The 27,517-nt window shown below is 46.7% G+C and overlaps 1 protein-coding gene across 4 annotated transcripts in view; it reads left to right on the forward strand.

The window, feature by feature from the left end:
- The first annotated feature begins 2,759 nt into the window (after positions 1-2,759).
- The window catches only part of OS9 (OS9 endoplasmic reticulum lectin), a 31,161-nt gene continuing 6,403 nt past the window's right edge, over positions 2,760-27,517 (forward strand). The window contains exons 1-13 of one of the 4 annotated variants that reach the window (XM_083729405.1): positions 2,760-3,014; positions 13,312-13,488; positions 14,010-14,073; positions 15,720-15,796; positions 16,745-16,843; positions 17,832-18,033; positions 18,751-18,861; positions 19,881-20,002; positions 21,589-21,631; positions 23,589-23,677; positions 23,932-24,174; positions 25,226-25,448; positions 26,921-27,088. In XM_083729405.1, the coding sequence (XP_083585531.1) occupies positions 2,841-3,014; positions 13,312-13,488; positions 14,010-14,073; positions 15,720-15,796; positions 16,745-16,843; positions 17,832-18,033; positions 18,751-18,861; positions 19,881-20,002; positions 21,589-21,631; positions 23,589-23,677; positions 23,932-24,174; positions 25,226-25,448; positions 26,921-27,088 (1,792 nt within the window). In that variant the 5' untranslated portion in view covers positions 2,760-2,840. Of the gene's footprint in view, positions 3,015-13,311; positions 13,489-14,009; positions 14,074-15,719; positions 15,797-16,744; positions 16,844-17,831; positions 18,034-18,750; positions 18,877-19,880; positions 20,003-21,588; positions 21,632-23,588; positions 23,678-23,931; positions 24,175-25,225; positions 25,449-26,920; positions 27,089-27,517 lie in introns of all 4 variants that reach the window. The other 3 variants (XM_083729404.1, XM_083729407.1, XM_083729406.1) reach the window with 3 other exon arrangements.

Here is a 27,517-nt window from a genome sequence, read left to right on the forward strand (position 1 = left end):
GACTGCAGTGTGCACAGTCTGGAGAGATGGGGGAGGGATATTCCATAAAATATCTACAGGAACCACCCATCTTAGGATAGTGCTCTCCCTTTCCTTTCAAGGGGAAATCTCACCTATGCAGGAATCATTGCAGGAGAATCTGCCTCAACCAATAGTGGCCTTGGCTCCTCAGGAGCTGTTTCTGTTAGCAGCTCTGGAGCACAGGGTCAGTCAGTGCGTGGGAGGTGTCAGTATGGGCACAGAGGGAAACAGCACTCCCAGGAATCACCCCCAGACCTTGCAGTTTCATGCCCAGGGACAGGGAAGCCACAATCCCATGTGATCTGGACAGCACCAGCAATCCTGTGAGGGAAACAGAAGGGGGGGCAGATGGGCAGAGCACCATCAATCTGTCAACATAGAGCCAATCCTGTACCCACAGAATGCCCAGTCAACCACCAGCAAACTTAGGGTACAACTAAGAAACATGAGGGGAGGACAAACAGTGTTATGAGGGTTGTGTGTGTGTCAGTCTGGATGAAACCCTGGTTCCCCTTCCAAACCTGGGATCCTATATCTGTGAGGGCAGAATGCACAAAGGGAAGCTTGCCACACCACTTCCTTTGTCAAGGAAATGGCTTTGGCTGACTAGTTTACTGCAAATTATGAGTCCAAAGCAGTTGCCAGAGAAACAAATGGGTGGGTCTTCCACACACACTTACCTGGCTGGTAGGTAACAGGACAATAACCAGAGTTGTATGTGAAAGTAAGCTGAAAGCAGACTGGAAGCTGGAGACAAAGAGATATGTTTGCTCTTTACTGGACTGTGAGGCTTTGCTGGAAATCTAATGGACACAATATATGCTGGAGTGTTAAATGTTGTGAGCCCCTCCATCCTATGTTCATTTTGTATGCATGTGAAAATAAAATCATATATCTTGGACACCACAGTCTCCACTGACCTTTATTCCAAAGGAAACCAAACCGTGGGGTAAGCACTTTGAGTCTAGAGTCTCTCACCACTTAGAGATTGGAGTGGCACGTGACAATATTCTCCTTTTAGGGCTTCATGAGGACAACAGAAAAAGGGTCACAAGGTGGGCAGCATAGGCCTCAGCTGTTACCACTGCTTGCTGCTGTAGTACTACCTGAGGTGGTGCTACCTTGGGTGTACCAGAAGGATCACTCCACTGCTCTCTTCACTGGATGTCTGGCACACCCTCTCCCTTCTCCTCTTCTCCACAGGAGCTGGTGGGTCGTTGTTGCTAACCTAGCTTTAATCTCTCTCATTCACAGGATCTGGCCGGAGTCAGTAGGAAAGTCGCATGACATAAACACTAACCACCCTCATCCCCATCTCAGATGTTCTCTTGACAAGGTCCATGCCTCTTCCACACACTGTCTCCAATAGCACTTTGGAGCTGAACACCTTATTGCCTGGGTCCAGGGCACCAGACCAAAGCCTCTCCACACTCATCTAGAATGGTTCCCTCACATGCCTGTGGATGACAAGATTAACTGCAATTCCAGTTAACTGTAATTCCAATTACAGTTACAGCAGGAGTCAAGCAAGCAGAAGATGGAAGCCAAGGGTACTCATGTTTCTCATGAGTCATGACCCACCAGAAAGTGAGGGCAATCATCATCATCATCATTATAAAATACCTACAGAAATATCTGAGATAAGGAGTTTGGCCAAGCCAAGAATTATCCTAGCAGCTGCAAAGCTATCCTAGCAAAAATGTCAGTGTTTAAAAGGAAATGTGTGTGATTTTTCATAAAGCACAGACCGCCAGGATCCTGCAATAAACACACATCAGGAAGCACCCTAGGAATCACTGAAAGCTGTGGAATGGCTTTTGCCTGATTCTGCGAATGCTATAGGACTACATCCCAAAATTCAAAGTGGTTTTACTGCCACATAAGGGGATAAAGGGCTCTTCTCATGGGTCTATTCATATTAATGTAGTCGTTTTAGTTCTGCCTGTAGTGATTTATTATAGATTCTGTTTTTAATATTTTGTTGTAACCCACCCAAGGAATGTATGTTTGTAGGCTGTTATATAAATCTAATTAATAATAATAATGACAACTATTAATTGAATTAATGAGACATTATTAATAGGAAGGTTATTATCAATAGCAACAATAGAACAGCATTTTAGAAAAGGACAAATCCTGGGGCCCGGGAGACAACAGCCATTCCAAGTGAATTAAAACGGGTCATGCAGCTGCCGCGTGCTCCAGCTTCAGGTAGGGCATCGGCTCACCGAATCCCTTCCACAGCTCTTGTCCAGGGCCACTGAATGTGGATTAATTACTCCTTGACATGTTTTCACTATGCTCTTGTGCTAATATTCAGGAAAGCTAAAGTAAGTGCTAAAATAATATTCCCCCCATTATACTTTAAATGCATTATACAGTATTCAAGATCCGGATTAAATTATCTATATTTTAAAAACAAAACGAAACACGGAGCCACGCATCTGCAGGCAGCTGGCGTGCGCCGTCAAGCGGTATTTACGGCTTGCGCAGCAGCCCCTCTAGTCCTGCAGGCGCTCGCTGTTCTGATTGGCTGCCGAGCGCCGAGCTGAGCGTTCCGCGACGCGCTTCTTCCTGGTTTAGCCGCAGCCCGATACGGGCGCTCGCTCTCCTGATTGGCTGACGGGAGCGACCCAATCCCCTTTTACCAGGTTTCTCCGACGAACGCTTCACTCCCCCGCCCTTCCCGACAGCCAATGGAAAGGCTCCTGCGCAATAATGGTCATCGGACCCGCCCCCTCCCGTAGAGGAAGGGCGGAAGTAGCCTCTGCGGCGGCCGCCAGTAAAGGCGAGAAGCCGGAGGGAGCCGCGCGAGGAAGATGGCGCGGGCGCGACGCCTCTCGGGGTCCTGGGTGCCTCGGCTGCTCCTCCTCCTCCTCCTCCTGGCCGGGGCTCTGGGGCGCAGCGAGGCGCTGGGCGCGCTCAACCTCCACGAGCTCAGCGAGCTGAAGTACGGCATTGAAATCGGCGCCGAGCCCGTGATGGCCGGGCAGGTATGGCTGGCTGGGCCGAGCTGAGGCGATGGTGGTGGGCAGGGAAGCGCCGGAGACGCCAGCAGAAGCGGCAAAAGGAGCCTGGAGGCGCCTCGGGAAAGACCTGCGCTCCTTGTTGTTGTCGTCGTCGTCGTCGTCATTACTGTGGCAGAAGGTTCCGCGGGCCCGAGGCCGCCTTCTCAGGCGGCGCCGCCAACGCCATACGGCTCTCGCCCCTTCATCAACTCGTGCCAGGCTTCTGAGGGGCCGCAAGGCGCTGCGCTGGCTCTGCTCGCAGCAAGAGGCTTCCCAGGGCGACCCCCCCCTCCCCAGAGCCGCCCCCGACCAGGTCCTGTTGGATCTCTTGTTTGTTGATGGGTTCATTGTGTGGGTTTTTTTGCTGCTTTTTATAAGTATTGTACCCTCGCTTTGGGGGTTATTTGCAATGAAGAGCCAGGTAACTAATTGTATGAATAAATAAAACAAATCTGTCTGCAATAAACAACAGGTAGGGGTCCTCTGTCCCATTAAAGTGTAGCAAGATATTATTTTAAATTATTATTATTATTATGTATTCAGTTTATATACCACATTTTATCCAAAGATCCCTGGGTGGTGTATAACATTTTTTATGCAGAATAATAAAACAGTGGACACAGCAAAATAATAAAAAACCATAGTGACGCCCCCCCCACATTTAACAGGCCATAGATGATGAACACCTGGGTAAAGAGGAATGTTTTTGACTGGTGCCTAAAGACATGCAATTATGGTGGTAGGTGAGCTTCCCTTGGGAGTCCAGGATAGAGAAACACTGGTCTTCCCAGAAATTGTTAGACTACAGGTTCCATCATCCCTGACTATTGGACATGCTCCCTGGGAATGATGAGAGTTGGAATCCTTCAATGTCAGTCGGGCCCCATGTTTCCCCATTCCTATTTAGAGGAACAGTATCTCACCCTTCAATAAGTGGCCAAGGTATGCCATAAAGGGCAGGAATAATACTCATGTAATAAACATTTAATTACTTCAGAAAAAATTGACCATTTCACCAATCATGTAATACAGGACTGGGAAGCCTGTATCCCTCCAGATGTTGTTGAACTCCAACTCCCAGCAGCCCCTGCCAGCCTGGCTAATGGTCAGGGATGATGGAAGTTGGAGTTCAGCAACATCTGGAGGGCCACAGGCTAGTCAACCTTGAGGTAAATGCTTAGACAGTTACAACAGCTGCCAAGAAATCAGCTTGGGCTAATTACAACCACGTAGCAACTAAATTAAATGCTACATATTTGTAGTCATCTATATTTTATTTTATTTTATGTACACTTAACATAATAATGGTGTTCAAGAGGTTGAGTGCCTATCCTGGCTAACCCATGGATAACTCAAATTGAAAACTTCTTTAAAAATGTAAGGAGTGGCTGGACTTTGTGGCATAGTGTAGCCATGGCTGCTTCTGCTGTCCTTCTGCTCATGGTGGAAGGTGTGGGCAACAGAGCAGGGGAAAATACCTCTTTGCTCTGTCAAGCCCCAGGCTGGTGCAGTGAACAGACACAGGTCAGGCCTATTGCCATCTTATGACAGTAGCAGAATTAGCACAGAATCCAGCCAATTTTGTGCCAGCCCAGTCCAAAACACCATAATTTGGGCTTTCCTGCTGGCTGTCACCGGTTGCAGCTTCTGCCATTTTGGTGGGCATATTGAGTGCTCCCTCCCTCTCCATACAGCATGGTGGGTTGGGGTTTGGATTACTCTGCCTAGTACAGTAGTTGTCATCATAAATAAAGGGGAGTTGATTTGTAAATGTAGTTCTGATTGTAGTTTAAAGGAGGTGATGCACTTTCTCTGTGTCTTAGCCTACCCACAAAAAAATGCATGTAGGATCTGTAAAAAGCTCTCACACTTGCCTTGCCCTTTAGATAGGACATTCTTGGCTTCATGGTATATTTGATGATGTTTGACTGTGGACACATAATAGCAGTGGGCACTCAAACCCTAATCATCCTGTTCAGGTTCCTTGACTGCTGCTCTGTTTTCTACAGCTGCTTGCACCCTTGCCCTTTTCAGGAACAGTGGCATCAGTGTATGTTTACTACTCTAGCAAGGTTTGCATCATCACACCTGAGTCTTGCATCATCTGTGTTGTAGTTGACCCTGAGGAATTTGAATTTGAAGACTTATTTTAAGTGGCTTGAGTGCTATTGTCCTTGATTTCCTTTGTGGTTTTTACAGAGGATTGACTTAAACCTTGCAGAGCCAAATGGCTCTTCTTTCTCTCTCCCTCTCCCTCTCTCTCCTTTCTTCTTTGTTTCCTGCCTTCTTAGGGAAGGGGAGGCAACAGACCCATGGAGGGTCTGGTCTTTTTCAAGGTGGCAGAACTGAGCAGGACCTGAGTTTCTCAAAGTGTGATGCAGATGATTTTCCTGAGATACATTTATAGGCAATATTTATAGGACAGCAGTAGCCTTTGTTTTAAGGGAAACTTGCTGCTTTAGTTAATAGGACAGGTCTTGGTAGAAAATTTGTAGTCTTGAAGTGGCAGTACCCAGCTATGGGCATCTGCACTCACCTTTCCCTGCTTGGTGCCCTCCAGGGGCTTTGGACTACAGCACCCATCGTCCCATCCCATTGGCTTTGCATGCTGTGGCTGTGGGAGTTGTAATCCAAAGCATCTGGCAGGTACCAGGTTGGAGAAAGCTGCTCTGCCCCAGTATCTTAGTTAGTAATCAGTTATGTGTACATCCTGGAAACTATTTATGCCGCTCAGGTGCACTCTTAATTGCATGGCTACTGTTTTGAAAGCAGTGCTTCCTGCAGCACCAAGATGTCAGCTGCCCAACCGTGTCTCTGACAACTGGAGTTTGAAGCTTGCAACATAAACAAATGACTGTAATTTACACAGTGTGTTCATTCCACGCCCTCTCAGTGAACAACCTCCCCTCTGTGATTCTGCAGTATTTGGATTTTTGATACTGATGTCTCATATAGTTTTAAAAAAATCTGGCTAATATATTGTGTTTTACATAAGGAGTCATTTTTCATTAGCACAAGTGTGGGTGTACCTCCTTTTGCTTTAGTGGTGTTTTGACTCTTATGAGAATGTATCTGTTGGAGAACTGCATCCCTTCTCCAGAAGAAAAAGAGCCTCCCTAATAGAAGTAGCTGCTCCCTGAAGGCATTGACAGCTTAACCATCTGGTTTTCCTGTGTGTTGTTCCCTTGCAAGTGATGGTGCTTGGGATACTGCAAGTGCTGTATCATAAAAGGAAATGTAGCGTCTGGTACCAGAGTGACTTGCATCAGAGCCATTCCAAGCAGTGGGGAGTGCTTGGCATTAAATGGTGGCTTCCAGGCTGGTATAGAATTGACTGATTGATTGACTGTATTTATATGCCGCTTTTCATTCCAATGAATGTCAAAGTGGCTTACACACATTAATTAACAACATAATAGAGCATAATAGTATCATAAGTACAGCATAAATCATATAAAATAATTAACAAATAATCAGTAAAACAATTGCAGTTTATAAAACACTATTAACAAAGCAGCAACTAAAACATAAACTAAAGCATAAGTTGAACATGACAGTTACAGCAAAAGTCATATTACATGGGTAACAAAACAATGCATCTTGTAAATAGCCACTTGCTATGGCAAATGGCTATTGCAGTCCTATATGCCAACTTTCCCCAACCAATGCCCCCCAGATGTTGTTGGACTCCAACTCCCATCAACCACAGCCAGTAGGGCAGTGGATGCAGCCATCTGGTTCAATGGGTCTTATTCCAGCCTTGTGTTTAAGCACTCAGCTGTGAGCTATAGGTGAAAAGAAATCCTACACTGGTGAGTGAGAAGAGTGGCAGAAGAGGGACACAGCATTTGGTTCCCCTGTGCCTTGCATCAAAATGTAGTGGGCTACAGGAGGAGGGGCAGAGCTCTGTCTCCCGCCAGCCTCTAACAGGCTTGCACTTTCTTTTTGCAGGCTAGTAACTTTTCTGGGCTTAATTTACAAGGCTGGCTTACACTCAAGTCAGTATTCATCAGACTGCAGCCTAAGGGACCCTTCCAGATGATCAGGCAGGGAAGTCTTACAAATCTGTTTTTGCTTTGTTTTTTTTTACTTCAGGGGCAATGGCGTATATGGGCTGATAAGCTAGTAAAATTATTTGTGGACTAGTAATTTTAGTTGGATTCATTTGCAGGAGTGTCTCCATGTTGCTATAGCAGCCTGCACAGCTGCTTGTTTCTTTTTAAGAATAAAGTTTCACTTCCATGCAAGTTCATTCTGAACTGGCCCTTGCCCTATCAGTTCCAGATTAATTACCTGACACAGCCTTAGATCCTAGCAACAGGAACCATTATGCTGTGCACTGGATTTATTTATTTATTTATTTATCTATCTATCTATCTAATATACTGCCCTATACCTGCAGATCTCAGGGCAATTCACAAAATAAAATCAGAATATAAAACCACAAAATACACAATCAAAATAAAAACACAACAACCCAATAACTCCCCACCACCACCATAAAAGGGTATAGGATGTCAGTCAAAGGTCTGGTTAAAAAGGAACATTTTTGCCTGGCACATAAAGGTGTATAATGAAGGTGCCAAGTCAACCTCCCTGGGGAAAGCATTCCACATATGAGGAGCCACTGCAGAAAAGGCCCATTCTCATGTTGCCACCCTCCAGACCTCTTGAGGAGACTCATGGAGGAGAGCCTCAGAAGATGATCTCTCTTAGGCTAGGTTCATATGGAAAGAGGCGGTCATTGAAGTATTGTGGTCCTAAGCTGTTTGAAAACCTTAAACTGTGCTCAATCTGCTGGTGCTTCCTGATGAAAATAACAATAAGGCTAAGTAAGCTACCCCAAAGACATACAGTGTGCCATGACAAATCTTCCTTTGCAATGTGCTTGGGGAAGTTTTAGGGTTTTGTTGTTGTTGTTCAGTTGTGTCCGACTCTCCGTGACCCCCTGGACCAGAGCACGCCAGACACTTCTGTCTTCCACTGCCTCCCGCAGTTTGGTCAAACTCATGCTGGTAGCTTTGAGAACACTGTCCAACCATCTCGTCCTCTGTTGTCCCCTTCTCCTTGTGCCCTCAATCTTTCCCAGCATCAGGGTATTTTCCAGGGAGTCTTCTCTTCTCAGGTGGCCAAAAGGTGGCCAAAGTATTACTTGCCGTTTATCTGTGGTGGTAGGCCTGGCTGGCATCTCCTTGGAACAATGCATTTTAGTGTGCTCTAAAATTGTGCAGGGATTCTGCAGCTACTGAGTGGCGTCTTAAAATGAAATTCCAACACCATGTTTTAACATCCATAAATCATAATCATAATAATTTATTCATACCCCACCCATCTGGCTGGGTTTCCCCAGCCAGTCTGGGTGGCTTCCAACAGAATATTAAAATACAATAGTCTATTAAACATTAAAAGCTTCCCTAAACAGGGCTACCTTCAGATGTCTTCTAAAAGTCTGGTAGTTGTTTTTCTCTTTGACATCTGGTGGGAGGGCGTTCCACAGGGCAGGTGCCACTACCGAGAAGGCCCTCTGCCTGGTTCCCCGTAACTTGGCTTCTTGCAGGGAGAGAACTGCCAGAAGGCCCTCGGCACTGGACCTCAGTGTCCAGGCAGAATGATAGAGGTGGAGACGCTCCTTCAGGTATACTGGACCAAGGCCGTTTAGGGCTCTAAAGGTCAGCACCAACACTTTGAATTGTGCTCGTAAACGTACTGGGAGCCAGTGTAGACCGGTGTTATGTGGTCTCAGCAGCCACTCCCAGTCACCAGTCTAGCTGCCGCATTCTGGATTAGTTGTAGTTTCCGAGTCACCTTCAAAGGTAGCCCCACATAGAGCGCATTGTAGTAGTCCAAGTGAAAGATAACTAGAGCATGCACCACTCTGGCGAGACAGTCCACGGGCAGGTAGGGTCTCAGCCTGCGTACCGGATGGAGCTCCTGGACACAGAATTGACCTGCGCCTCCATGGACAGCTGTGAGTCCAGAATGACTCCCAGGCTGCACACCTGGTCCTTCAGGGGCACAGTTACCCCATTCAGGACCAGGGAGTCCTCCACACCCACCCACCTCCTGTCCCCCCAAAACAGTACTTCTGTCTTGTCAGGATTCAACCTCAATTTGTTAGCCGCCATCCACCTCCAACCACCTCCAGACACTCACACAGGACCTTCACTGCCTTCACTGGTTCCGATTTGAAAGGGAGGTAGAGCTGGGTATCATCCGCATACTGATGAACACCCAGCGCAAAGCCCCTGATGATCTCTCCCAGCAGCTGCATGTAGATTTTGAAAAGAATGGGGGAGAGGACAGAACCCTGGGGCACCCCACAAGTGAGAGCCCAGGGGTCTGAACACCTATCCCCCACACCACTTTCTGAACATGGCCCAGCTCCCAGCCCCTCTAGATGGTCCAGAAGGATGTTATGGTCAATGGTGTCAAAAGCCGCTGAAAGATCCAGCAGAACTAGGAAACAGCTCTCACCTTTGTCCCTAGCCCGCCGGAGATCATTGACCAGTGCAACCAAGGCGGTTTCAGTCCCATGATGAGGCCTGAATCTCGACTGGAAGGGATCCAAATGGTCCGCTTCTTCCAGGCATGCCTGGAGTTGTTCAGCAACCACTCACTTAGTCACCTTGCCCAATAATGGAATATTTGAGACTGGGCGATGGTTGGACATATGGGCCGCATCTGAAGATGGTTTTCTAAGAAGTGGTTTGATAACCGCCTCTTTCAGCGGGTCTGAGAAGGCTCCCTCACAGAGAGAAGCAATCACCACCCCATGAAGCCCATTGCCCAGCCATTCCCGGCTAGCTTTTATAAGCCAGGATGGGCAAGAATCAAGGAGACAGGTGGTTGGTTTCACTCGTCCAAGCAGCCTGTCCACATCCTCGGAGGAAACAGATTGGAATTGATCCCATGCAACTTGACTAGTCAGGACTCTAGCACTCTGTCATTTTGAAATATGTCATTTTGAAATCTATCATAGAGTGAGCTTGATTTCAGTGGCACATTGAGGCTATTTTTCCAGCTTTTTTGTAGATGTAGATTGCTGCCACAGCACAAGAACTGTCCAACAACGCAATCCTATACATTTCTGCTCAGAAATATGCCCAACTGAGTTCAGTTGGACTTGCCCCCGGATACATAGGATAGGACTGCAGCCTAAAGGTAAAGGTACCCCTGACCGTTAGGTCTAGTTGCGGACAACAATGTGCGCTCATCTCGCTCTATAGGCTGAGGGAGCTGGTATTTGTCCGCGGACAGCTTCCGGGTCATGTGGCCAGCTTCTGAGCAGCACACGGAAACGTCGTTTACCTTCCTGCCGGAGCGGTACCTATTTATCTACTTGCACTTTGATGTGCTTTTGAACTGCTAGGTGGGCAGGAGCTGGGACCAAGCAACAGGAGCTCACCCCGTTGTGGGGATTCGAACCACCTACCTTCTGATCGGCAAGCCCTAGGCTCAGTGGTTTAGACCACAGTGTCACCTGAAGCCTAAGAGAGCTTTAAATCACAACAAATATGTGGGCGGTTTGAGGTGCTGGCTTATATTGGGGAGTAAAAGAGCAATATTGAATGGACCATGTTGATACATCACAGTAATCAATAGTTACTGTGAAGATGGAGTTAGCTCCCACTTTGTTCCTCTAGTATCTGGTGCAACAAATCATGATCCTTGATTTAGGCCACGTTCGCCATACATTTAAAGTGCTATGCTGCCACTTTAAACATTCACAGCTTCCTCCAAAGAATTGCAGTTGCTGTAGTTTGTTAAGGGTTGTTAGGAGACCCCCATTCCCCTCATAAGACCTACAATTCCCAGAGTTCCCTGTGAAGAGAGATTGATAGTTAAACCACTCTGAAAACTGTGGCTCTGCAAAGGAAAAACGAGTGTGGTACTCACCACTGTGAGCATCATTTAATTCATCCCAAAACTGAGCTCAGCTTTTGGAAAATACTTTTTGGTCTGGATCTGTCAGAAATGCCTAGAAACACAAATATAATAACAGGGCTCTTCCAGTTAGGAACGAGTTACCCCTGCTATACTGCACTGCTGTTCTTTGTGGCTGATGCTTCTCTGCCCCTATGTGACTGCAAAAACAGCCTGTCTCTCCGTCAGTTTTCAAAAGGGAGTGATTTGTATGAGTGAGAGGGTTTTGACTTTCTGCCAAGTTGTTTGTCAGGCAAAAAAGAGGAGCCCCTTTCTGTCAACAGTCTAAATCTGGCTTGTACTTTGTACATCTGCGAATGTTCTGGAGGGCTTGGTTGCAGTAGGCTGGCCAGTTGGAGCTGAGCTCACGGTGACCTTGCCTTGGTGTTGCCCTTTGTGTGTTTGTAGTGTAATCATTGCTGATTGTATGTTTGACTGTTGAGGGACACACTGGTGAATAATTGCTTTGCTAACATGAATACAGTGGTACCTTAGGTAACAGGTTACAGACTTTGCTAACCCAGAAATAGTACCTCGGGTTAATAACTTTGCTTCACGATGAGTACAGAAATCATGCTCTGGTGGCGCGGCGGCAGCAGGAGGCCCCATTAGCTAAAGTGGTGCTTCAGGTTAAGAACAGTTTCAGGTTAAGAACGGACCTCCGGAACGAATTAAGTTCTTAACCCGAGGTACCACTGTACATGCTGTTATTGCTATGTAAATGTGTATTACTCAGATCATATTTACATTTGAGAGGAACATAAAGGTCTTCCATACACACAAGGTCTTCAATACAAGGTGTCTGGAACATCTTGCGTACACAGAAACTCCTGGTCCTTGTGTGAACAACTGTGCTGTTGTCACATTGGGGTGGGCATGATTAGAAGGTAATTGTGGGGGGTGTTAGAGCATCTGCTGGGCCCAGTGAAGCCTGTGGGCAAGAGTTTTCCTCACCCCCTGGCTAGAGCGGCTGTGTTGTATTAATTATTTTGTGTTGGACTAGGTCCTAGGAGGCCAGGGTTCAAATCCGCACTCAGCCATGAAGCTCACTGGGTTACTTTGGGCAAGTCAGTGCCTCGTAGCTTTAACCTACCTCACAGGGTTGTTGAAAGGATAAAAAGGAAGGAGGAAAGGTGGGATATAGTTGTAGTAGAGGCTGCAGTAGTAATATAAAGATCAGCAGGAAAAGGTAGGCAATGCCTACCATAATTGCTGAAGCTGGGAAGGGGCCAAGCAGTTGATAGTGGGTTCATTGCCCTATATACTCCCTTGATCCTCCCTGTAAGTTACATGTAAGGTAAAGGGACTCCTACCTTTTGTTCCAGTCGTGGCCGACTCTGGGGTTGTGGTGCTCATCTCGCTTTATTAGCCGAGGGAGCCAGTGCACAGCTTCTGGGTCATGTGTCCAGCATGACTAAGCCACTTCTGGTGAACCAGAGCAGCGCACGGAAACGCCGTTTACCTTCCCACCGGAGCGGTACCTATTTATCTACTCGCACTTTGATGTGCTTTCGAACTGCTAGGTTGGCAGGAGCAGGGACCGAGCAACGGGAGCTCACCCCGTCACGAGGATTCGAACCGCCGACCTTCTGATCGGCAAGTCCTAGGCTCTGTAGTTTAACCCACAGCGCCACATGTGTCCTTTAACTTACATGTACATGGATGCAAATTGCTTGACTTGCATATAATATAGTGGGCAGAATTTGGGTTACCTTGAGGGTGGGGTGTGCGTGTATTATGTATATATAATTGTGGAGTATATACAGCGCTCTGCCTAGAGTGACTGGACTGGTGGTGAAACGGGTTACAGGCTCAATTCTACGCAGGTTTACTTGAAAGCAAGCCCAGCTGCATTTGTAAATATACCCAACCAGGATATCTTGGTACCAGGAATAAGGGAAGGGCCAAATGGAACTTTCCCCCTGTAGTGATATTATCAATATAATAATCAGTAGTCTGCAAGGTTGGGTTTAGTAACCAGCCAAAATGTGTGCTTCCTACTGGCTCTGACTCTCCCCTAAGAGGGAAGATGTTGCATCACAGCAAAGTCTGACTTTTGCCTTTCCCCCTAAAAATAAATTGCTAAATAAAAAAACTCTTTCATGCTTTAGCCATTGTCCCGTGTAGTGTTTCCAGTGGCTGAAAGCCTTGTTGACTAAGATAGCAGGCTCACATGGTGGAGCCAAAGAACCACTTTAAAGTGTTTGGAGACTGGTTCTCCAAAAGGCAAACCTCAGTCCTGTTCTTGCTGTTTGTATCTCCTGGGCTCCTGCTTCCCTTGTCCTTTTGGGGAAGTCAGGCGGCTGCCTGCCGCTAATTTATCTCTTCTCACCCAGCTCCTTTGCTTATATCTTCCCAGAGCAAGTCATCTGATGTGGTGAGTATCTCATCCAAATACAAGCAGATGTATGAGTGCCGGCTACCTGCTGCCGCAGTGAAGATCCACCAGGAAAAAGAGGAACACCCCCGGAGTTACAGTGGACTTGGAATCTCAGAACTGCTGAAGCCCATGGAAGTGGCACCTTGCCTTACCAAGGTAACTTTGGGCTAAGGGTTGGGATTAAATGTTGGGGGACCAGATGCAAGGAGAGAAGCAGTGGAAGCCACCCCTGGGCTCTCTGTTCATGAACTGCAAGTGAAGCTCGTTCCCCCGTCCCTGGGGAAATTTGCAAGGATGATTACCCTCAATCATCCTTGTTTTTCCTTCGCCAACAATCTCTTGCTGTCATGGGGACTGCCTCCTTTAAGGAACCGAAGCCGGTACTCAGCTAAAATGCTAACTTCAATCTTGCAGGCTTATTAAAACTCCATTGAGTTTCTTTCTCTTTCTCCCCCTCCCCCCTCTCCACTCCTGAGTCCTTGAGCTTTTCCCACTTTTATAACCAAAACTTCAGTGAAACTCAACACTTCCATGTCCACTCCACTCATTTGCATGATTAGGCATTACCTAATTTGGGTGTAATACTTCAAGAGAATTATAATGCAATGGGGCTCTTACAACAATATTTTTTGCTTCAGCCAAATCACCTAGGCTTTAACTTCTCCCTTTTCTCTCAGACCAAGGACTGGTGGACGTACGAGTTCTGCTACGGGAAGCACATCCAGCAATACCACATGGAAGGTACTCTCATCTGCTTGGTTTAGGTTCAAAGTAGGTATGGGGAGTCTCTGACCCTCCAGACCCTCCGATCCAGCCTTCTGCAAGCCCCACACCCCCCAGACCATGTTCGCTCGCTTTACCCAACTGGGCTGAGTTATCTTCATCTCCACTGTAATGGAAGGTTTAAACCTCCCCACCCCGGATGCCACAACAGTGAAGAATATATGATTCACTCAGAGCAGAAGTGGGCTGGTGGTGGCAAAGACAGGTCTGGGGGTCATGCTTGCCTGCTTCTCAACCGCAATATGCATTGGCACAATTTGCTTTGGTGGAGCAGGAGGGTTGCTGCAATAACCCCACTGTTCCAGAGAGCCCACCAAGTCTCAGAAATGGCTTCTGGGAGGTGAAAGGGAGTTGTGGTAGAAAAGACAGCCAAGCAAGTCTTATTATTCAAAAGAGTTCCACTCAACTTTCTCTGGATACAATGCTCATTTTCTCCCTTTTAATATTAGTCAGCCTGACAGGTCTTTGGCATGAAAGGTGGAGTAGAAATAAATAAAAAAAATTCCTTCCAGTAGCACCTTAAAGACCAACTAAGTTAGTTCTTGGTATGAGTTTTCGTGTGCATGCACACTTCTTCAGATACACAGAAGTGTGCATGCACACGAAAGCTCATACCAAGAACTAACTTAGTTGGTCTTTAAGGTGCTACTGGAAGGAATTTTTTTTGTTTTGACTATGGCAGACCAACACGGCTACCTATCTGTAACTAGAAATAAATAATCAGTGAACAGTTAAGCCAGGGATGGGGAGCCTTTGGCTCTTTAGGTGCCTCTGGACCACAACTCCCAGATTGCTGACCAGGGCTGGTGGGAGTTGGACTCCAGCAGTATCTGAGAGCCTCCGGTGCTCCATCTCTGGATTCAGCTTGCCACCTCCCTGCTGCAAAGGGCCTCCCACTTGGCTGCAGTGAAAAAGGAGCAACCACAGCCCCCAGAATTGTGTCATGAGTGTCTTGCCACACTTTTAATAAGCCTTCACTGTAGGTCTGTATACATGGTTAATTCTTAACAGTAGTCTTCTAACGAGAGGTCCATAATCTCCCCATATTGTAGAGTTTGGCCAGGGTGGGGATCTTCCAACACTATCAGAGGCTGATGACTGAAGCAATTCATGTCAGCAAACCAGGAATGGCTGTCCAGCTACTTTGAACTGATAGGGTGCATGGCTGTGTTCTCAGAAGGAAGTGGGGGTTCTTCAGTCTGGTGTGCTCTCCCTTTTTGCATCAATATGCAGATTTGAAACTTTACTTCATCCCTTCCGTTTCTTAGCTGGGATAGCCCCTAATCTATAATCACAGATTTTATGCAAACAAAACATATGTGTCAGGAAACTAGTGGCATGATTAGCTTAGACCAGAATATTTAGCATTTTGTTTTTAGTGAAAGGGTGTCTTTTGTGTGTGGTGGTCAGTGTAGCCAGATTCATAGCTTGAATTTACACTGTGGCGGCACAACTGAAGCAGGTCTTTTCTCAGCCTCTGGTTCATGCTAAGATGTTGTTCTCATCATCATCATCATCATCATTATTACTCTCTCCTGAGGTCCAAGCTTCCAGTTAACAAAGTGGCACTTTTCATCTTTCCCTGTGTCTTCCCCCACCCCCAGAGTCTGAAATCAAAGGTGACATTCTGTACCTGGGGTACTACCAGTCCGCATTCGACTGGGACAACGAAACTGCCAAGGTGGGTGTTCCCTAGGCCCTTGATCACGTCATGCAATGGGGAAAAAGTTGAGTGAGCATCCCTAAAGCTTAGGTAGCTCTCCAACCTCCTAACTGCTGAACATAAATCAAATCTGATGTTTCACTTTCTTTCCTTAATAGACCTTTCCTCCCCCTTCCCCCAGCCTGAAGCTCTTAGATTTAGTGTACCTTGAGATAGAACACTCTTGACATCAGTAGAGGGGAATGGCAATGAAAACTCCCAATTTGTAAGTCACTGTGGGTCACTTCTGGCACAAGCAAAAGCATATCTCTTTAAGCAGGCCTTTGGTTGTTAACTTTTTGTTTTTGCCTTTTAGAAGAGGTGGGGAGGTTTTTAATGTATCTTTTTTTCCTTGGTTTTAATGCATGTATGTGGAGTGGGTTTATTTTGCTTGTAAGTTGCTTTGTGCTGGCTGGGGCTGGTAGTGTGCTGGAGTCCAGGTATCTCTGGAAGGGCTCCAGTTTGGGGAAGGCTTCTCCAATGGAAAATAGGGACAGATGCCACTGCTGCTGCTGAGGGAGGCTGGGAGGCAGGTAGAAGAAAAGGAACGGATGCGGGGAAAGTAGAGAAGAGGTCTGGAGGTCCCTCCTTGCTATGCACAAGGAGTTTAAAAAAGCAGAGTAAGGCAGTTCTTGGAGTCATATTCCAAAGCAAATTAAGCCCCTGGTTCAGGAGCCTTCCTGTCCCATGATAAGGGACGATGAGAGTTGCAGTACAACAATATTTGGAGAGCACCAGCTTGGGGGAGGGTATGCTAAGGACAGTCTGCAGCTGTCCCTGAATCTAGGCCCAGCTCAAAGCAGATTACCTTCAGCTTCTGCTCAATAGGGGCTTGCAGCTAATTAGAGATAAAGAGGATCGAAGCAGTGAAAGTCCCCCACCCCCCAGGCCTTGAGTGTTTTCTGGTTCTCTCTCCCCGCATCACAGGCTTCCAAGCAGCACAAGCTGAAGCGTTACCACAGCCAGACCTATGTCAACGGATCCAAGTGCAACTTGAACGGGAAGCCCCGGGAGGCTGAAGTCAGGGTAAGGAAAGGAACTTGGGTGCACTGTGCGGAACTTTCCTGAGTCAGCAGCTGAGAGGAAAGGAAGTATGGCTCTCTTGTCCTTTAGAACCCTTCATGCACAAGTGAAAGTCTCCATTCAGGTAGCCAGAGCTGTGTGATGGGCAGGAACTGACATTTCCCATGTATCCCATTAGATGCTGCTAGACTACAGCTGCCATAATTCCTGGCCATTGACAATGCTGGCTGGGGCTGATGAGAGTCGGAGGGCCACAGGGTCCCTGGTCTATAGTTGACTTGAGAGATGTTGAGCCGAGAGTTGGAAGTTGGGCCTAGGAATGCTTGGAATATGGGTTCTTCCTCCTGAGGAGAGAGCTATAAAGAGCTTGTGCTGTCATGCATGTTAGTTTGTTCCCCATTTTTCCTCCTGCAAATGCCTGATCATTGGCTGCCAAGCCACCTTTTAAGTTGTTGTTGTTAACATATAAAACTCTGAGCAACTCAGGGCCAGGCTTTTTCTGACATGCATAGAAAACTCACCTGCTTGCTCAGGCTTTCCCTGACAATTAGCACCTTCTGCCCTACACCACAGGTGATAGGTGTTAGGAAGTGCACATTGTGAAACAGAAGGAAATGGAGGGACATTGTCTCATAAATTTACCCTGCTGCTGTTTGAACTTGGGCTGACCCTTCAACCCAGGGATGTGGGACCTGTGCTGCTACAGATCTTGCTCCCATCACTCCTGACCATTGGCTATGCAAACTTGGGGGTAAGGGCCATAGCTCAGTGGGTGGAGCATGTGCAGTGGGTACAGGAGTCCCAGGCAAAATCTTGGCCCTATCCATCTTTAAAGGCTCTCCAGGAAAAGGGCAAGGAAAGTTTGGTGCCTGAGGTCCTGCAGAGCTGCTGGTTACCAGAGGAATAGAACACAAAGCGCTAGGCTAGATGGACGCTATGATCTGAGTCAGTATAAAACAGCTTTCTATCTTTTTCTATATCTAAATCGCAGTTTCTGTGTGAGGAAGGTTCAGGTGACTACATTGCCCGTGTGGACGAGCCCCAGTCCTGCTCCTACGTGCTGACCATCCACACCACCCGCATCTGCCACCACCCATTTCTGCGGCCACCGTCCACTGCCACCCCTCAGACCATCCGCTGTCACCCGGCCCTGAGCCCTGCAGAATATGTGGAATATGTCAAGGCCCAAGTGTGTAAGTAGTACAACTGGTCAGGGAGGAGGTGGGGGCCCCTTCAGTGCCCTCTTGGCCAGGGCTATTCGCTTTGATCTGGTGGCCTTTTTAGAACTTAGCCCTTGCAAGGTAGGATACAGCAGTGTGACAGAAGTATCTTGAGTGCATTTGAAGCGTAAGCCCCTCCTTTCAGGGCGATTGAATGGTGTGTAGAGTTCTCTTGTGTGCATCACGACCTAAAAGCAGAAACAGAATAAAGAGTTGGTGTTAAGGGATGCCCTTTCCTCATTTGCCTTCTCTGTTGCTGAGAGAATAGGCATGGGGGGACAGTGTGGTGTAGTGAAGACTGTGCTGGCTTTGATTCATATTCCACTTAGCCTGAAAAGCACTAGATGACTTTATCTCATTTTGTATTTTGAACACTACACCTCCCAACACAAAACAAAGTATGCAGGTATTTTCACCTGTGTAATGTGGTCACTTGGTGGCAGAATGCCAGATTTCTTGGCACAGGATTTCAGGATTCCTATTTCTGGTGCCCACTTTGCCCTCCAAATGCCAGAAGAGCTGCATAGCACAGGGAGGGCAAACAGGGTAGTATTTGAGCACTGACTGCCAAGGAGTCCTGCTTGCTTGGGAGAATATTGTCTTGTTGTATTGGATGCTATGATGATGACCTGTTTCTTACCTGGACATACTGGTTTGCGTGTCTAATGTATATTGTGTAAATTTTTGCAGCTGACACAAAGCGCAAAGTGGAGGAGATCTCTGAAGAGCTGAAGACTCTAGACACACAACTGTGGAACGAGCGAGACCCCAACTCTGCCGTTCAGGATTCAGATGGCAATGGTAGGGAACTACCTGGCAAGACAGTCCTGCAAGGATGTTACTGAAATCTAGCCGTGGGGTGGGGTGATCACATGGAACCTGAGGCAAGTCACCATTTTAAAAAGTCAGTAAATACAGTGGACCATCCGGATACAAACTTAATTCATTCCAGGGGTCCGTATGTACCCTGAAAAGTCCACATCTAGAGGTGCTGATTTTGTGCATGCGTGCAACGCGATAGAGTGCTTCGCATGTGTGAAGTGCGCAGAGCGCATGGTGAAACCTGGAAGTATACACTTCTGGGTTTTGCCACGTTCACAACCCGGAAGTTACGTTACCTGAAGGTAACGTAACCCGAGGGTCCACTGTATGGCCTTCAGTGCCAAAAAACATATTGGTCCTCTGATTTTTGTGTTGGGGTAATGTGCAAGGACCCTTACACCATGTTGCCTTCATCCTTAGGGGCACTCTGCAGTTTCAGATGTCTATTGGTGCAATTCTGTCAGATGGGCAAGCTATCTGCAAAGAAGACATTGAAACTGCATTTGTTCTCTTGTGACAACGGCAGTGCCGTACAAGAGACAGAAATGCATCTTTTTCTTGCATTTGAGAGTTGTGCTCTCAGTGTACAACTTAGGACTTGGTTTGCTTCAGTGTTCAGGAGTTGTAATGATCTGATATTGTACAAAATTTTACATAAAAGTCTTCCAGTAGAAATCATTTTAGAAAAGTAAATATATAAGCAGATTGTCTTAAACATTTTGTTCATCATTGTAAAAGAAAATATATTGTAATCCATTTTTTCATTAGTGGGGGGTAAGATTCGGGATGAAACAGGACCTTCATATCTTTAGTGGGCAGTACCTGTTCTTGCAGGTTTGGAAGCTCCTGTAAAAAGGAACTGCCATTCTCAATGTGCTGAATTCTGCATTTGTGTGGTGCAGAGTATTCTCTATCCTGAGTGTAATTGTAGAAATGCTCTTGGTAAGCCCAAATGACTTTGCTCCCACTTAAAAACTTTGTTTTGCCTGTTTGGTCAGTGACCCCAGAGCCTGTTCCAACTGCTTCTCCTCCTGAAAGCGACCCAGGTGATGAGTCTGATTTCTGGGAGAGAGCGCTGCGGGGAGATGAGAAGACAGCCCAGATGCCAGACCAAACAAAGGTAACCTCCTGTCATCACACCTGATCATAACCAGTATCTGTCCAAATACTCTGTGTGTGTGTGTGTGTGTGTGTGTGTGTGTGTGTGTATTCTTACCCTCAAAGCTGGTATATTTTCCTTTTTCTTGATTCTGACACCACCAGTGCAGGAGTTACTTGTTTTTTATTTAGGCATGTTGTTGAGGCACTTATCCCCTGAATAATAAGATTTGACTTATCAGTGAATTCTTTTATTTTATAGATTTATATCCTGACTTCCATCAACGTATCAGTCATAACAGGGAGACAATAAAATTCAAGTAATGAAAAAGAAACTCAGCTAATTGTCTTAAGCCTGCAGAAACACAACTAACTATAAGAGGCCTTTCTGGCTAAAAACATCTTCAAAGTGCATTTAAAAGCACACACAGGAATTACCTTGTGCATAGGATAGTTATGGGAGGGGTGGAGCATCTGCTTTGCACGCAGGTTCAGGCCCCGGCATATCCAGATAAGGTTGGAAGAGGCACCTTTCTCAAACCCTCAAAAGCCCCTGTCAGTCAGTCAAACAGCCAGACGCTGATCTGACACTGTCGAAGGCAGATTCCTATGTTCCTGTAAGTTGCCTCACCACTGTCAATGTCTTAGTGTTGCATCCAGGCACAGCCATATGTTCCATATCTACTAAATCAGGGCTGGGGAACCTCCAGGCCACCAGATCTCCACATCTGGCCCACAAGCTCACTTCAGCCAAGCCATGTCCACTGCCCTACACCTCACGTGACACATCTCGAACAAAGCTTTGCAAGGGACATCACAAGACCCAACAAATTAGCTCCTTGTCACCTGCGGGCAAAAAGATCAGCTAGTGTCCTTTTAACATCAGGTGATTGGCCTGCCAAAATTGTCCTGTGCAAGGTGGGGGAGCTAGTGATCTGGCCCACTGGGCAGAGACAGTCCCCCACTGCAGTATAAGATGCGTCTGTTCATTGTTGGCTCATGCACCATTGATGTTGGTGGTGTTATATGTTTATTATATTATTTTGTTGTTGTTGTTATATTTTTATGTTATGAACTACCCTGAGATCTGCGGGTGAAAAGTATTTCTAAAATTTGTACACCACCCTTCATTCTAATATCCCAGAGCAGTTCACAACATAAAAATACTGATGGCCATCAAAACGAGGGGGGGAAATACATAATAAATCAAAAACAAACCAATACCCTTTCCTCCCACGAACACATTTAAAAAGCCATAGAATGTTAATCAGCCCAACCCTGGTGGAAGAGAAACAATTTCTCTTGGTGCATAAAGATATGCAATGAAGGTGCCAGGTGAGCCTCCTGGGGAGCGTATTCCACAAATGGGGCCACTGCAGAAAAGGCCTGTTCTCATCTTGCCACCCTCCAGGCCTCTCATGCACGAGGCACACAAAGAAGGACCTCAAGGGATGAATGCAGGGTCCGGGTAATAATGAATTCCTTTGGCAAAACAAGTAGCTGAACTCAACAGTCTGTATCATGCAGAAATAATTCCCTGGCAACCCTACAACAGTGGCTTCTATGCATAGCACCCAAAGCCATTTAACTTCTGTCTTTTTTCTGCAGGAGGAAGAGCCAATCATGAAGACAGCAGACAGTCACCTAGCAGGTAAGTGTGTGGCCCATAAGTGCTGTGGCTCAAGAAAACAATCCTCTTTAGCACTGTCAGAAAAGATGCTTTGAGGAACATTCACATGAACCAAAGGATTCAGGACTTTCTGAACCCTCCTTCTCCTATTCTTTCAAGAAGACTGGTTAACAGTCAGACATTTTTTAATGGCCTGTATCTTTGGAATCTGCTAATTCCTCCCCCCTTAGGCATCCTTTCCTCTTTTTAACATTGTTTAGTGTTCAGAAAGAGAGTGATGGCAACTGCAAGCGCTCCTGGGTGACACTGCTTATCTAGATCTACTTCCGTCTGGATTTTGGTCTGGTTTGGGGATTGAATCAGCCTTGGTTACTTTAATGGATGACCGTTACAGAGAGAGGGGCAGGGAGTGTGACCCTATTGTTCTTACTCAATCTCTCAGCAACTTTTGAAAACATTGATCAGCTTCCTGGGATGGAGATTGGAGGCACTGCACTAGAGTGGTTTCATACCAACCTGCACAGTTGAGTCCAAAGAGTAACATGGGAGGAGTGCAATTGGACTCCTTGGCCCTTAGGCCACAGGTTTCTACAGGACACTGTTCTGGATCCAGTGCTATTTAATACATGTATTTTGGAGCAAGAGAAGTTTTGGAGCACAGTGCCACCAGTATGCTGATGACATGCAGCTCTGTTCTCCATCTGAATCAGAGGTTGTGAAAGCCCTGGAACAGAGCCTCAAGGCAGTGGTGGACTGGACAAGGGCCAATAAACTTGAGCTTGAATTCAGCAAAGATGGAGGCTTTGTGGGTGGGCGGTTCCTGTATCCAGAAGACAGGCGAGTTGCCCGTTCTGGGAAGGGTTGCACTCCCTCTCAAGGAGCAGGTATGTAGCTTGGGCGTACTCCTAGATATGTACATCATTCGAGACCCAAGTGACCTCTGTGGCTAGGAGTGCCTTTTGTCAGCCATGGCCATAACTGGATTAGGACCCATTGGCCACTGTAGTCCATGCATTGCTACCCTCAAGAATGGATTACTACAATTCACTTTATGTGGGGCTGCCCTCGGACTTGGTCAGGAAGCTCTGGCTAGTGCAGAATGCAGCGACCAAACTGCACGTGGGGGCAGACAGCTGACAGCATGAGGCACCTCTGTTAAAACATCTCCACTGGTTGCCCATACACTACTGGGCCAGGTTCAAGGCTCTTGTGTTGATAACAAAACCCTGAGTAAGTTGGGTCCAGGATGCCCTAAGGACCATCTGAACCCTTGTATCCAGCTTGATCACTGAGATCATCCAGAGAAGTGCTGTTAGTTTTCCCCAGGTCACTGGTCCCATGCTGTGGAACACTCTTCCAGCAGAGATCCAGTGGACACTTCCATGCATTTCTTTTGTACGTTAAGAGGACTATGCAGTTGTTTAAAATTTTGTTGACTGGTTTAATTGTTTTGTACATTCCTCTTGCATCTTAGGCACATCCAACATGTGCGTTTTCTACCCTGCACAGTTGAAGGCCGGCCAGCTGAAATTGTGCAAATTAAGTGCATGCAAAGTTTTCCTGGTGCAAAAAGAACCTCCAAGGTCCTCTCAGCATGCAGGCTCTGGAAGCTTGGGGGTAGCTCCGTGAGATCTCACCGGAACTTGGATGGACCCGTGAGATTTCACAAAAGCATCCTAAAGCCAGTATGCTGAGCATACTTTTTACATCAGGAAAACCCAGCTTAGTGCTCTGGCTCTGAAAGGCTAAGGCTGCTGGGGGCATTTCCAGGGGTTTGAGTATATGTGTTTTTGCCTATATACTGAACCCTTGGAACCAAACCCCCATGTAAGATGCTGTCATACTGTGTTGCTTTTAAAGGTTTCTTTTTTAAAATGTTTTGACATTGCTGTATGCTAACTGGATACTTTATGAGAGGGTGGTATATAAATTATTTTATTTATAAATAAATAATATGTGCTGTCTTGGATCTTTTCAGATTTCAAGAGAAAAATCCACTTCAAAGTTATCAAGAATCCTGGGGACCTGGTGCAGTTTATTCGTGACTTGAAGGAGAATGCCAGGAAGGTAAGATGTAGTAGAAGGCTTGCTTCTCTCCAGATTTACTATGCTATTGCTGAGCTCATTTTAGGTATACAATGTGGAATTGTTATCTTCCTAGTATATGGAACTTCCTTGTCCAGGGTCCAGGTGTTTGCTAGGGAACAACAACTTGGAGGTGTTCCTGGGGCCACTGGACAGGGATTGTCCAGCCTTTGTGATGTGCATGTTGCGATGGCATCTCAGCTGGATCGGTTTGAGCCTCGCCTTTGTCCCTCCAGGACAAAGAAATGGTGAGAGAACCAGAGGAAGCATCTCAAGAAACTCCACCCAAAAGTGAGCCATCGTTGGGGACAGAGCACTCTGAAGAAGGGGCCCAGGAGGATGAGAAGGATGAGGAAGACCTGTTGGGGAAATTTGAGAAGGAACTGGAAGACATCCTGCTGCCTAAGTCTGAAATGGCCAAGCTGAAGGAGGAGGTAAAATCTGAGATGGAAAAGGAGTTTGGTCACATCATTGATGAGGTGAGGATGCAGGAGACTAACTATAATTTCCTTTCTGCACTAACCACCCGAGAAAACTATTGATGGGCTCTGGATGTTCTCTGTCCCCAGTCACCTTGTACAGTGGTGTCCCGCAAGACGAAAAGAATCCGTTCCGCGATTCTCTTCGTCTAGCGGTTTTTCGTCTTGCGAAGCAAGCCCATAGGGAAATTTGTTATGCGAAGTGCCTCCAAAACGGAAAACCCTTTCGTCTAGCGGGTTTTCCGTCTTGCGAGGCGTTCGTCTTGCGGGGCACCACTGTATTTGCACACATTTTGCTGCTTTTGTGGGGAAAATGGCTATAAACTTTATATGTGTTTTTTAGTTTAGAAAAAGCTGAGAGGGAGGGACAAAAAATTGGCAAAGAATGATAAATAGTAAGGAGAGGGAATCCTTCTGCAAGGTGAAGGAACTTTCTTCAGGCAGCACCAGTGGTGGGAAGGGAGGGGACTAACAGAGGAAGTGGTGTCTGAATGATGCAGCAGCGAGACTTGTAGTCAGTATGGTTGCCCTGGTGGAGCCTTACAACCATAATGACTAGAAACATGATTGAAAATGGAGTCTTGCAGATCCAGACTCTACACCTGTGGTTCTCAAAGCGGGTGGTCCGGCCCCCTGGAGGGGCAGGGGGGTTACGTAGCAGGCGAAGGGGGACTGAAGGTGTAAATGACTGTTAGACTTTGAAAACCTGGTATCACTAGATCATTCTAGTTCATTTGTTTTGTTTAATTAATTAAATAGTTCTGATTGCATTTTGAATAAATGTGCATTTAATTGTTGCTGTTTCAAATTTTATTGTGTTATTACCTTCCATAGTAGGGCATGCAAACCACTGTTCTGAATATTGCTTTTAGTAGGGAGGGGGCACTGGGGATGAGTGGATTCAGGGGAGCAGTGGCCCAAGAAAGTGTGGGAGCAACTGCTGTACACTTAACTGCAGGAAATGAGCCAGGCTGCTACTCAACTGGATCTCTCTCTTTCTCAATAAATAAATAGATCTTAGCTTATCCTTTCTTGGATTGTTTACTGGCAGGTGGAAGATGAGTTGGAAACAGAAGGCCTGAAAGGTGAGTTTGATCGGAAGCAAGCCTCCAAGTCCTTGGCGTCTACCCTCAACAAGCTTATTGACAAGCTGGATCCTGGCAAAGACTTGAATAAAGGAGATAAGGAGCAGGAGGCACAGCCAGGGGAGGAAGAAGAGGTAGCAGCAGATGGGGAAGATACTGCTGAAGAAGACGTAGCCAAACCAGCAACCGGTACGTTCCCATACAGATAAGGTTGGCTTCATTTTTTTCAGTGCCAGTAAATTTGAGGACTGTTTTTGGATCAGCCACCAGGGGGTGACATTTTGTCATAAATAACACATTGAGGGTTGATCCACATGCGGATTGTAGGGCAAGATGTCAAGGTTTTAGCAAATAATTTGGGAGGAGGTAGCTAGCAAGTTGTGATGTGATGAAGAAAACCACAGCAGAAACTACTGTAGTTATGGAGAAGCCTTTGAATGCCCAATGGGTGAGACTTCTTAGAAGGGCTCTTTCATCACTTATCCTTGCTCTCATTCTTAAAATTCCTGGAGGGGACAGCCTGGGAGGTCCCTGGAGAGTTTCATTTTTGTAACACAACTGCTCAGACACCAGTCCTGGAACAGGGTTTGCCCACCTGGTGCCCTCCAGCTGTTTTGGACTCCAGTGCCCATCTGGCTGGGGATGGTGGGAGCTTTGCCCCAAAGCAGCAGGAGGTGCCGCAGGTTGGCCAAAGCTGTCCTATAAGCTTCCCGGTCAAACTTGCCAGAGCTGTCCTGTCTAATGCCCTTCTCCATTTGTGACTATCTGCACATTTAAAAAAGACACAAGACTTCGCTTGCTCTCCCAGGTGCATTTCCTTAGCACTGGTCAGTAAGTGACTGGGAGGCAGGGGGCAGGTAGGATGATGCATTGTAGACAGAGAACTGATGGTGGGAGGAGTTTTCCCAGTAATGTTTGCCAGTTTCCAAACTGATGGAAATAGTTATTTGCTACTGGGGGTGGGGGGTGTCCATCAACATAGATGTTCCCAACTCTTTCCTTTTTAAAAGCCCCTTGCATTTCATTCTAACCCATGTGTACGTTTTTGTTTTGTTCTTTAGCTAAGCCCATTTTGCCATTTCTGCTTGCTTCTCATACTGTTGATCATTCCTGCTAGCCTTGGGAAAGGCAGGGCACTGAAGCCTTGGCCACCTTGCCTAACTCTCCCCCTTTTCCTTCTGTGACATTTCCAACCAGGCATCACCCAGATGCTTTCAACTCACAAGACAGCCTTCCCCAACCGGGTACGCTGCAGAGATTTAGCTCCCAGCCAGCACTACCAGGGATGGTGGGAGTCTGGAGGGCACCAGGGTTGGGAAAGGCTGCCTTAAGGGTTAGAAACCTGCTGTTCAGGGACTTAGGATGCTCAGTTTTCAGCCCAATATAACCATCACACCTTTCTGGGACTTCCTGCCTTCCTTTTCCTCTGCAGTCCAGGGACCATCTGCATTTTGCAAAATTTCCAAATGCTTTGAAAATAAACCCTTAGGAAAAGAATTGTGCTCAAAGCACCGTAAGTACAATTGGCAGAAATTTTCCTTTTGAATGCAGACTATCCCCAGCCTTGCTTGTAGGCCCTTCTAGCTTGCGCTCTCGTTCTCTCTCCCCCCCCACACAAATATTGGCCTACTGACCCTCCTCTGTCCCCTTTTCTGTCTCAGATGGCGACCCAGACGGGCGCGTGAAAGTCAGGGTCACTAAAGTAAAGCCAGGCAGCGCTCAGCAGAAGCTGCTGCGAGTCCAAGAGATGAGCAGGGACAACCCACAGCTGCGCCACATAGAGAGTGTGGTTAAGGACCTGTTGGAGAAGGAAGGCCTGAAGGCAGAAGGTAACGCAGCCATGTAACCTGGACAGCCAGAGGTGGCCTTGAGCCTTTTTTAGCCTGGGCGGGGTGGTGTTTAGGGGGAGATCTTTAAGGGAGAGCAGTCAGGGATGCAGAGTCGCTGGACGGCTCTCTTAATTGCAAACCACAGGGAGCCATTGGCCATTCTGCTCCTGAGCTGATAATCTCAGTACAGTGGTACCTTGGTTCTCAAACTGAATCCATTCCGGAAGTCCGTTCCAAAACCAAGGCATGCTTTCCCATAGAAAGTAATGCAAAACGGATTAATCTGTTCCAGACTTTTAAAAACAACCCCTAAAACAGCAATTTAACATGAATTTTACTAACGAGACCATTGATCTATAAAATGAAAGCAATAAGCAATGTACTGTACTATAAAATAAATAAGACAGTATTGTAGATGATAAAATTTAA

Source organism: Podarcis gaigeae, assembly GCF_964106915.1.
Source record: "Podarcis gaigeae genome assembly, chromosome: 2".
NCBI lineage: Eukaryota > Metazoa > Chordata > Lepidosauria > Squamata > Lacertidae > Podarcis > Podarcis gaigeae.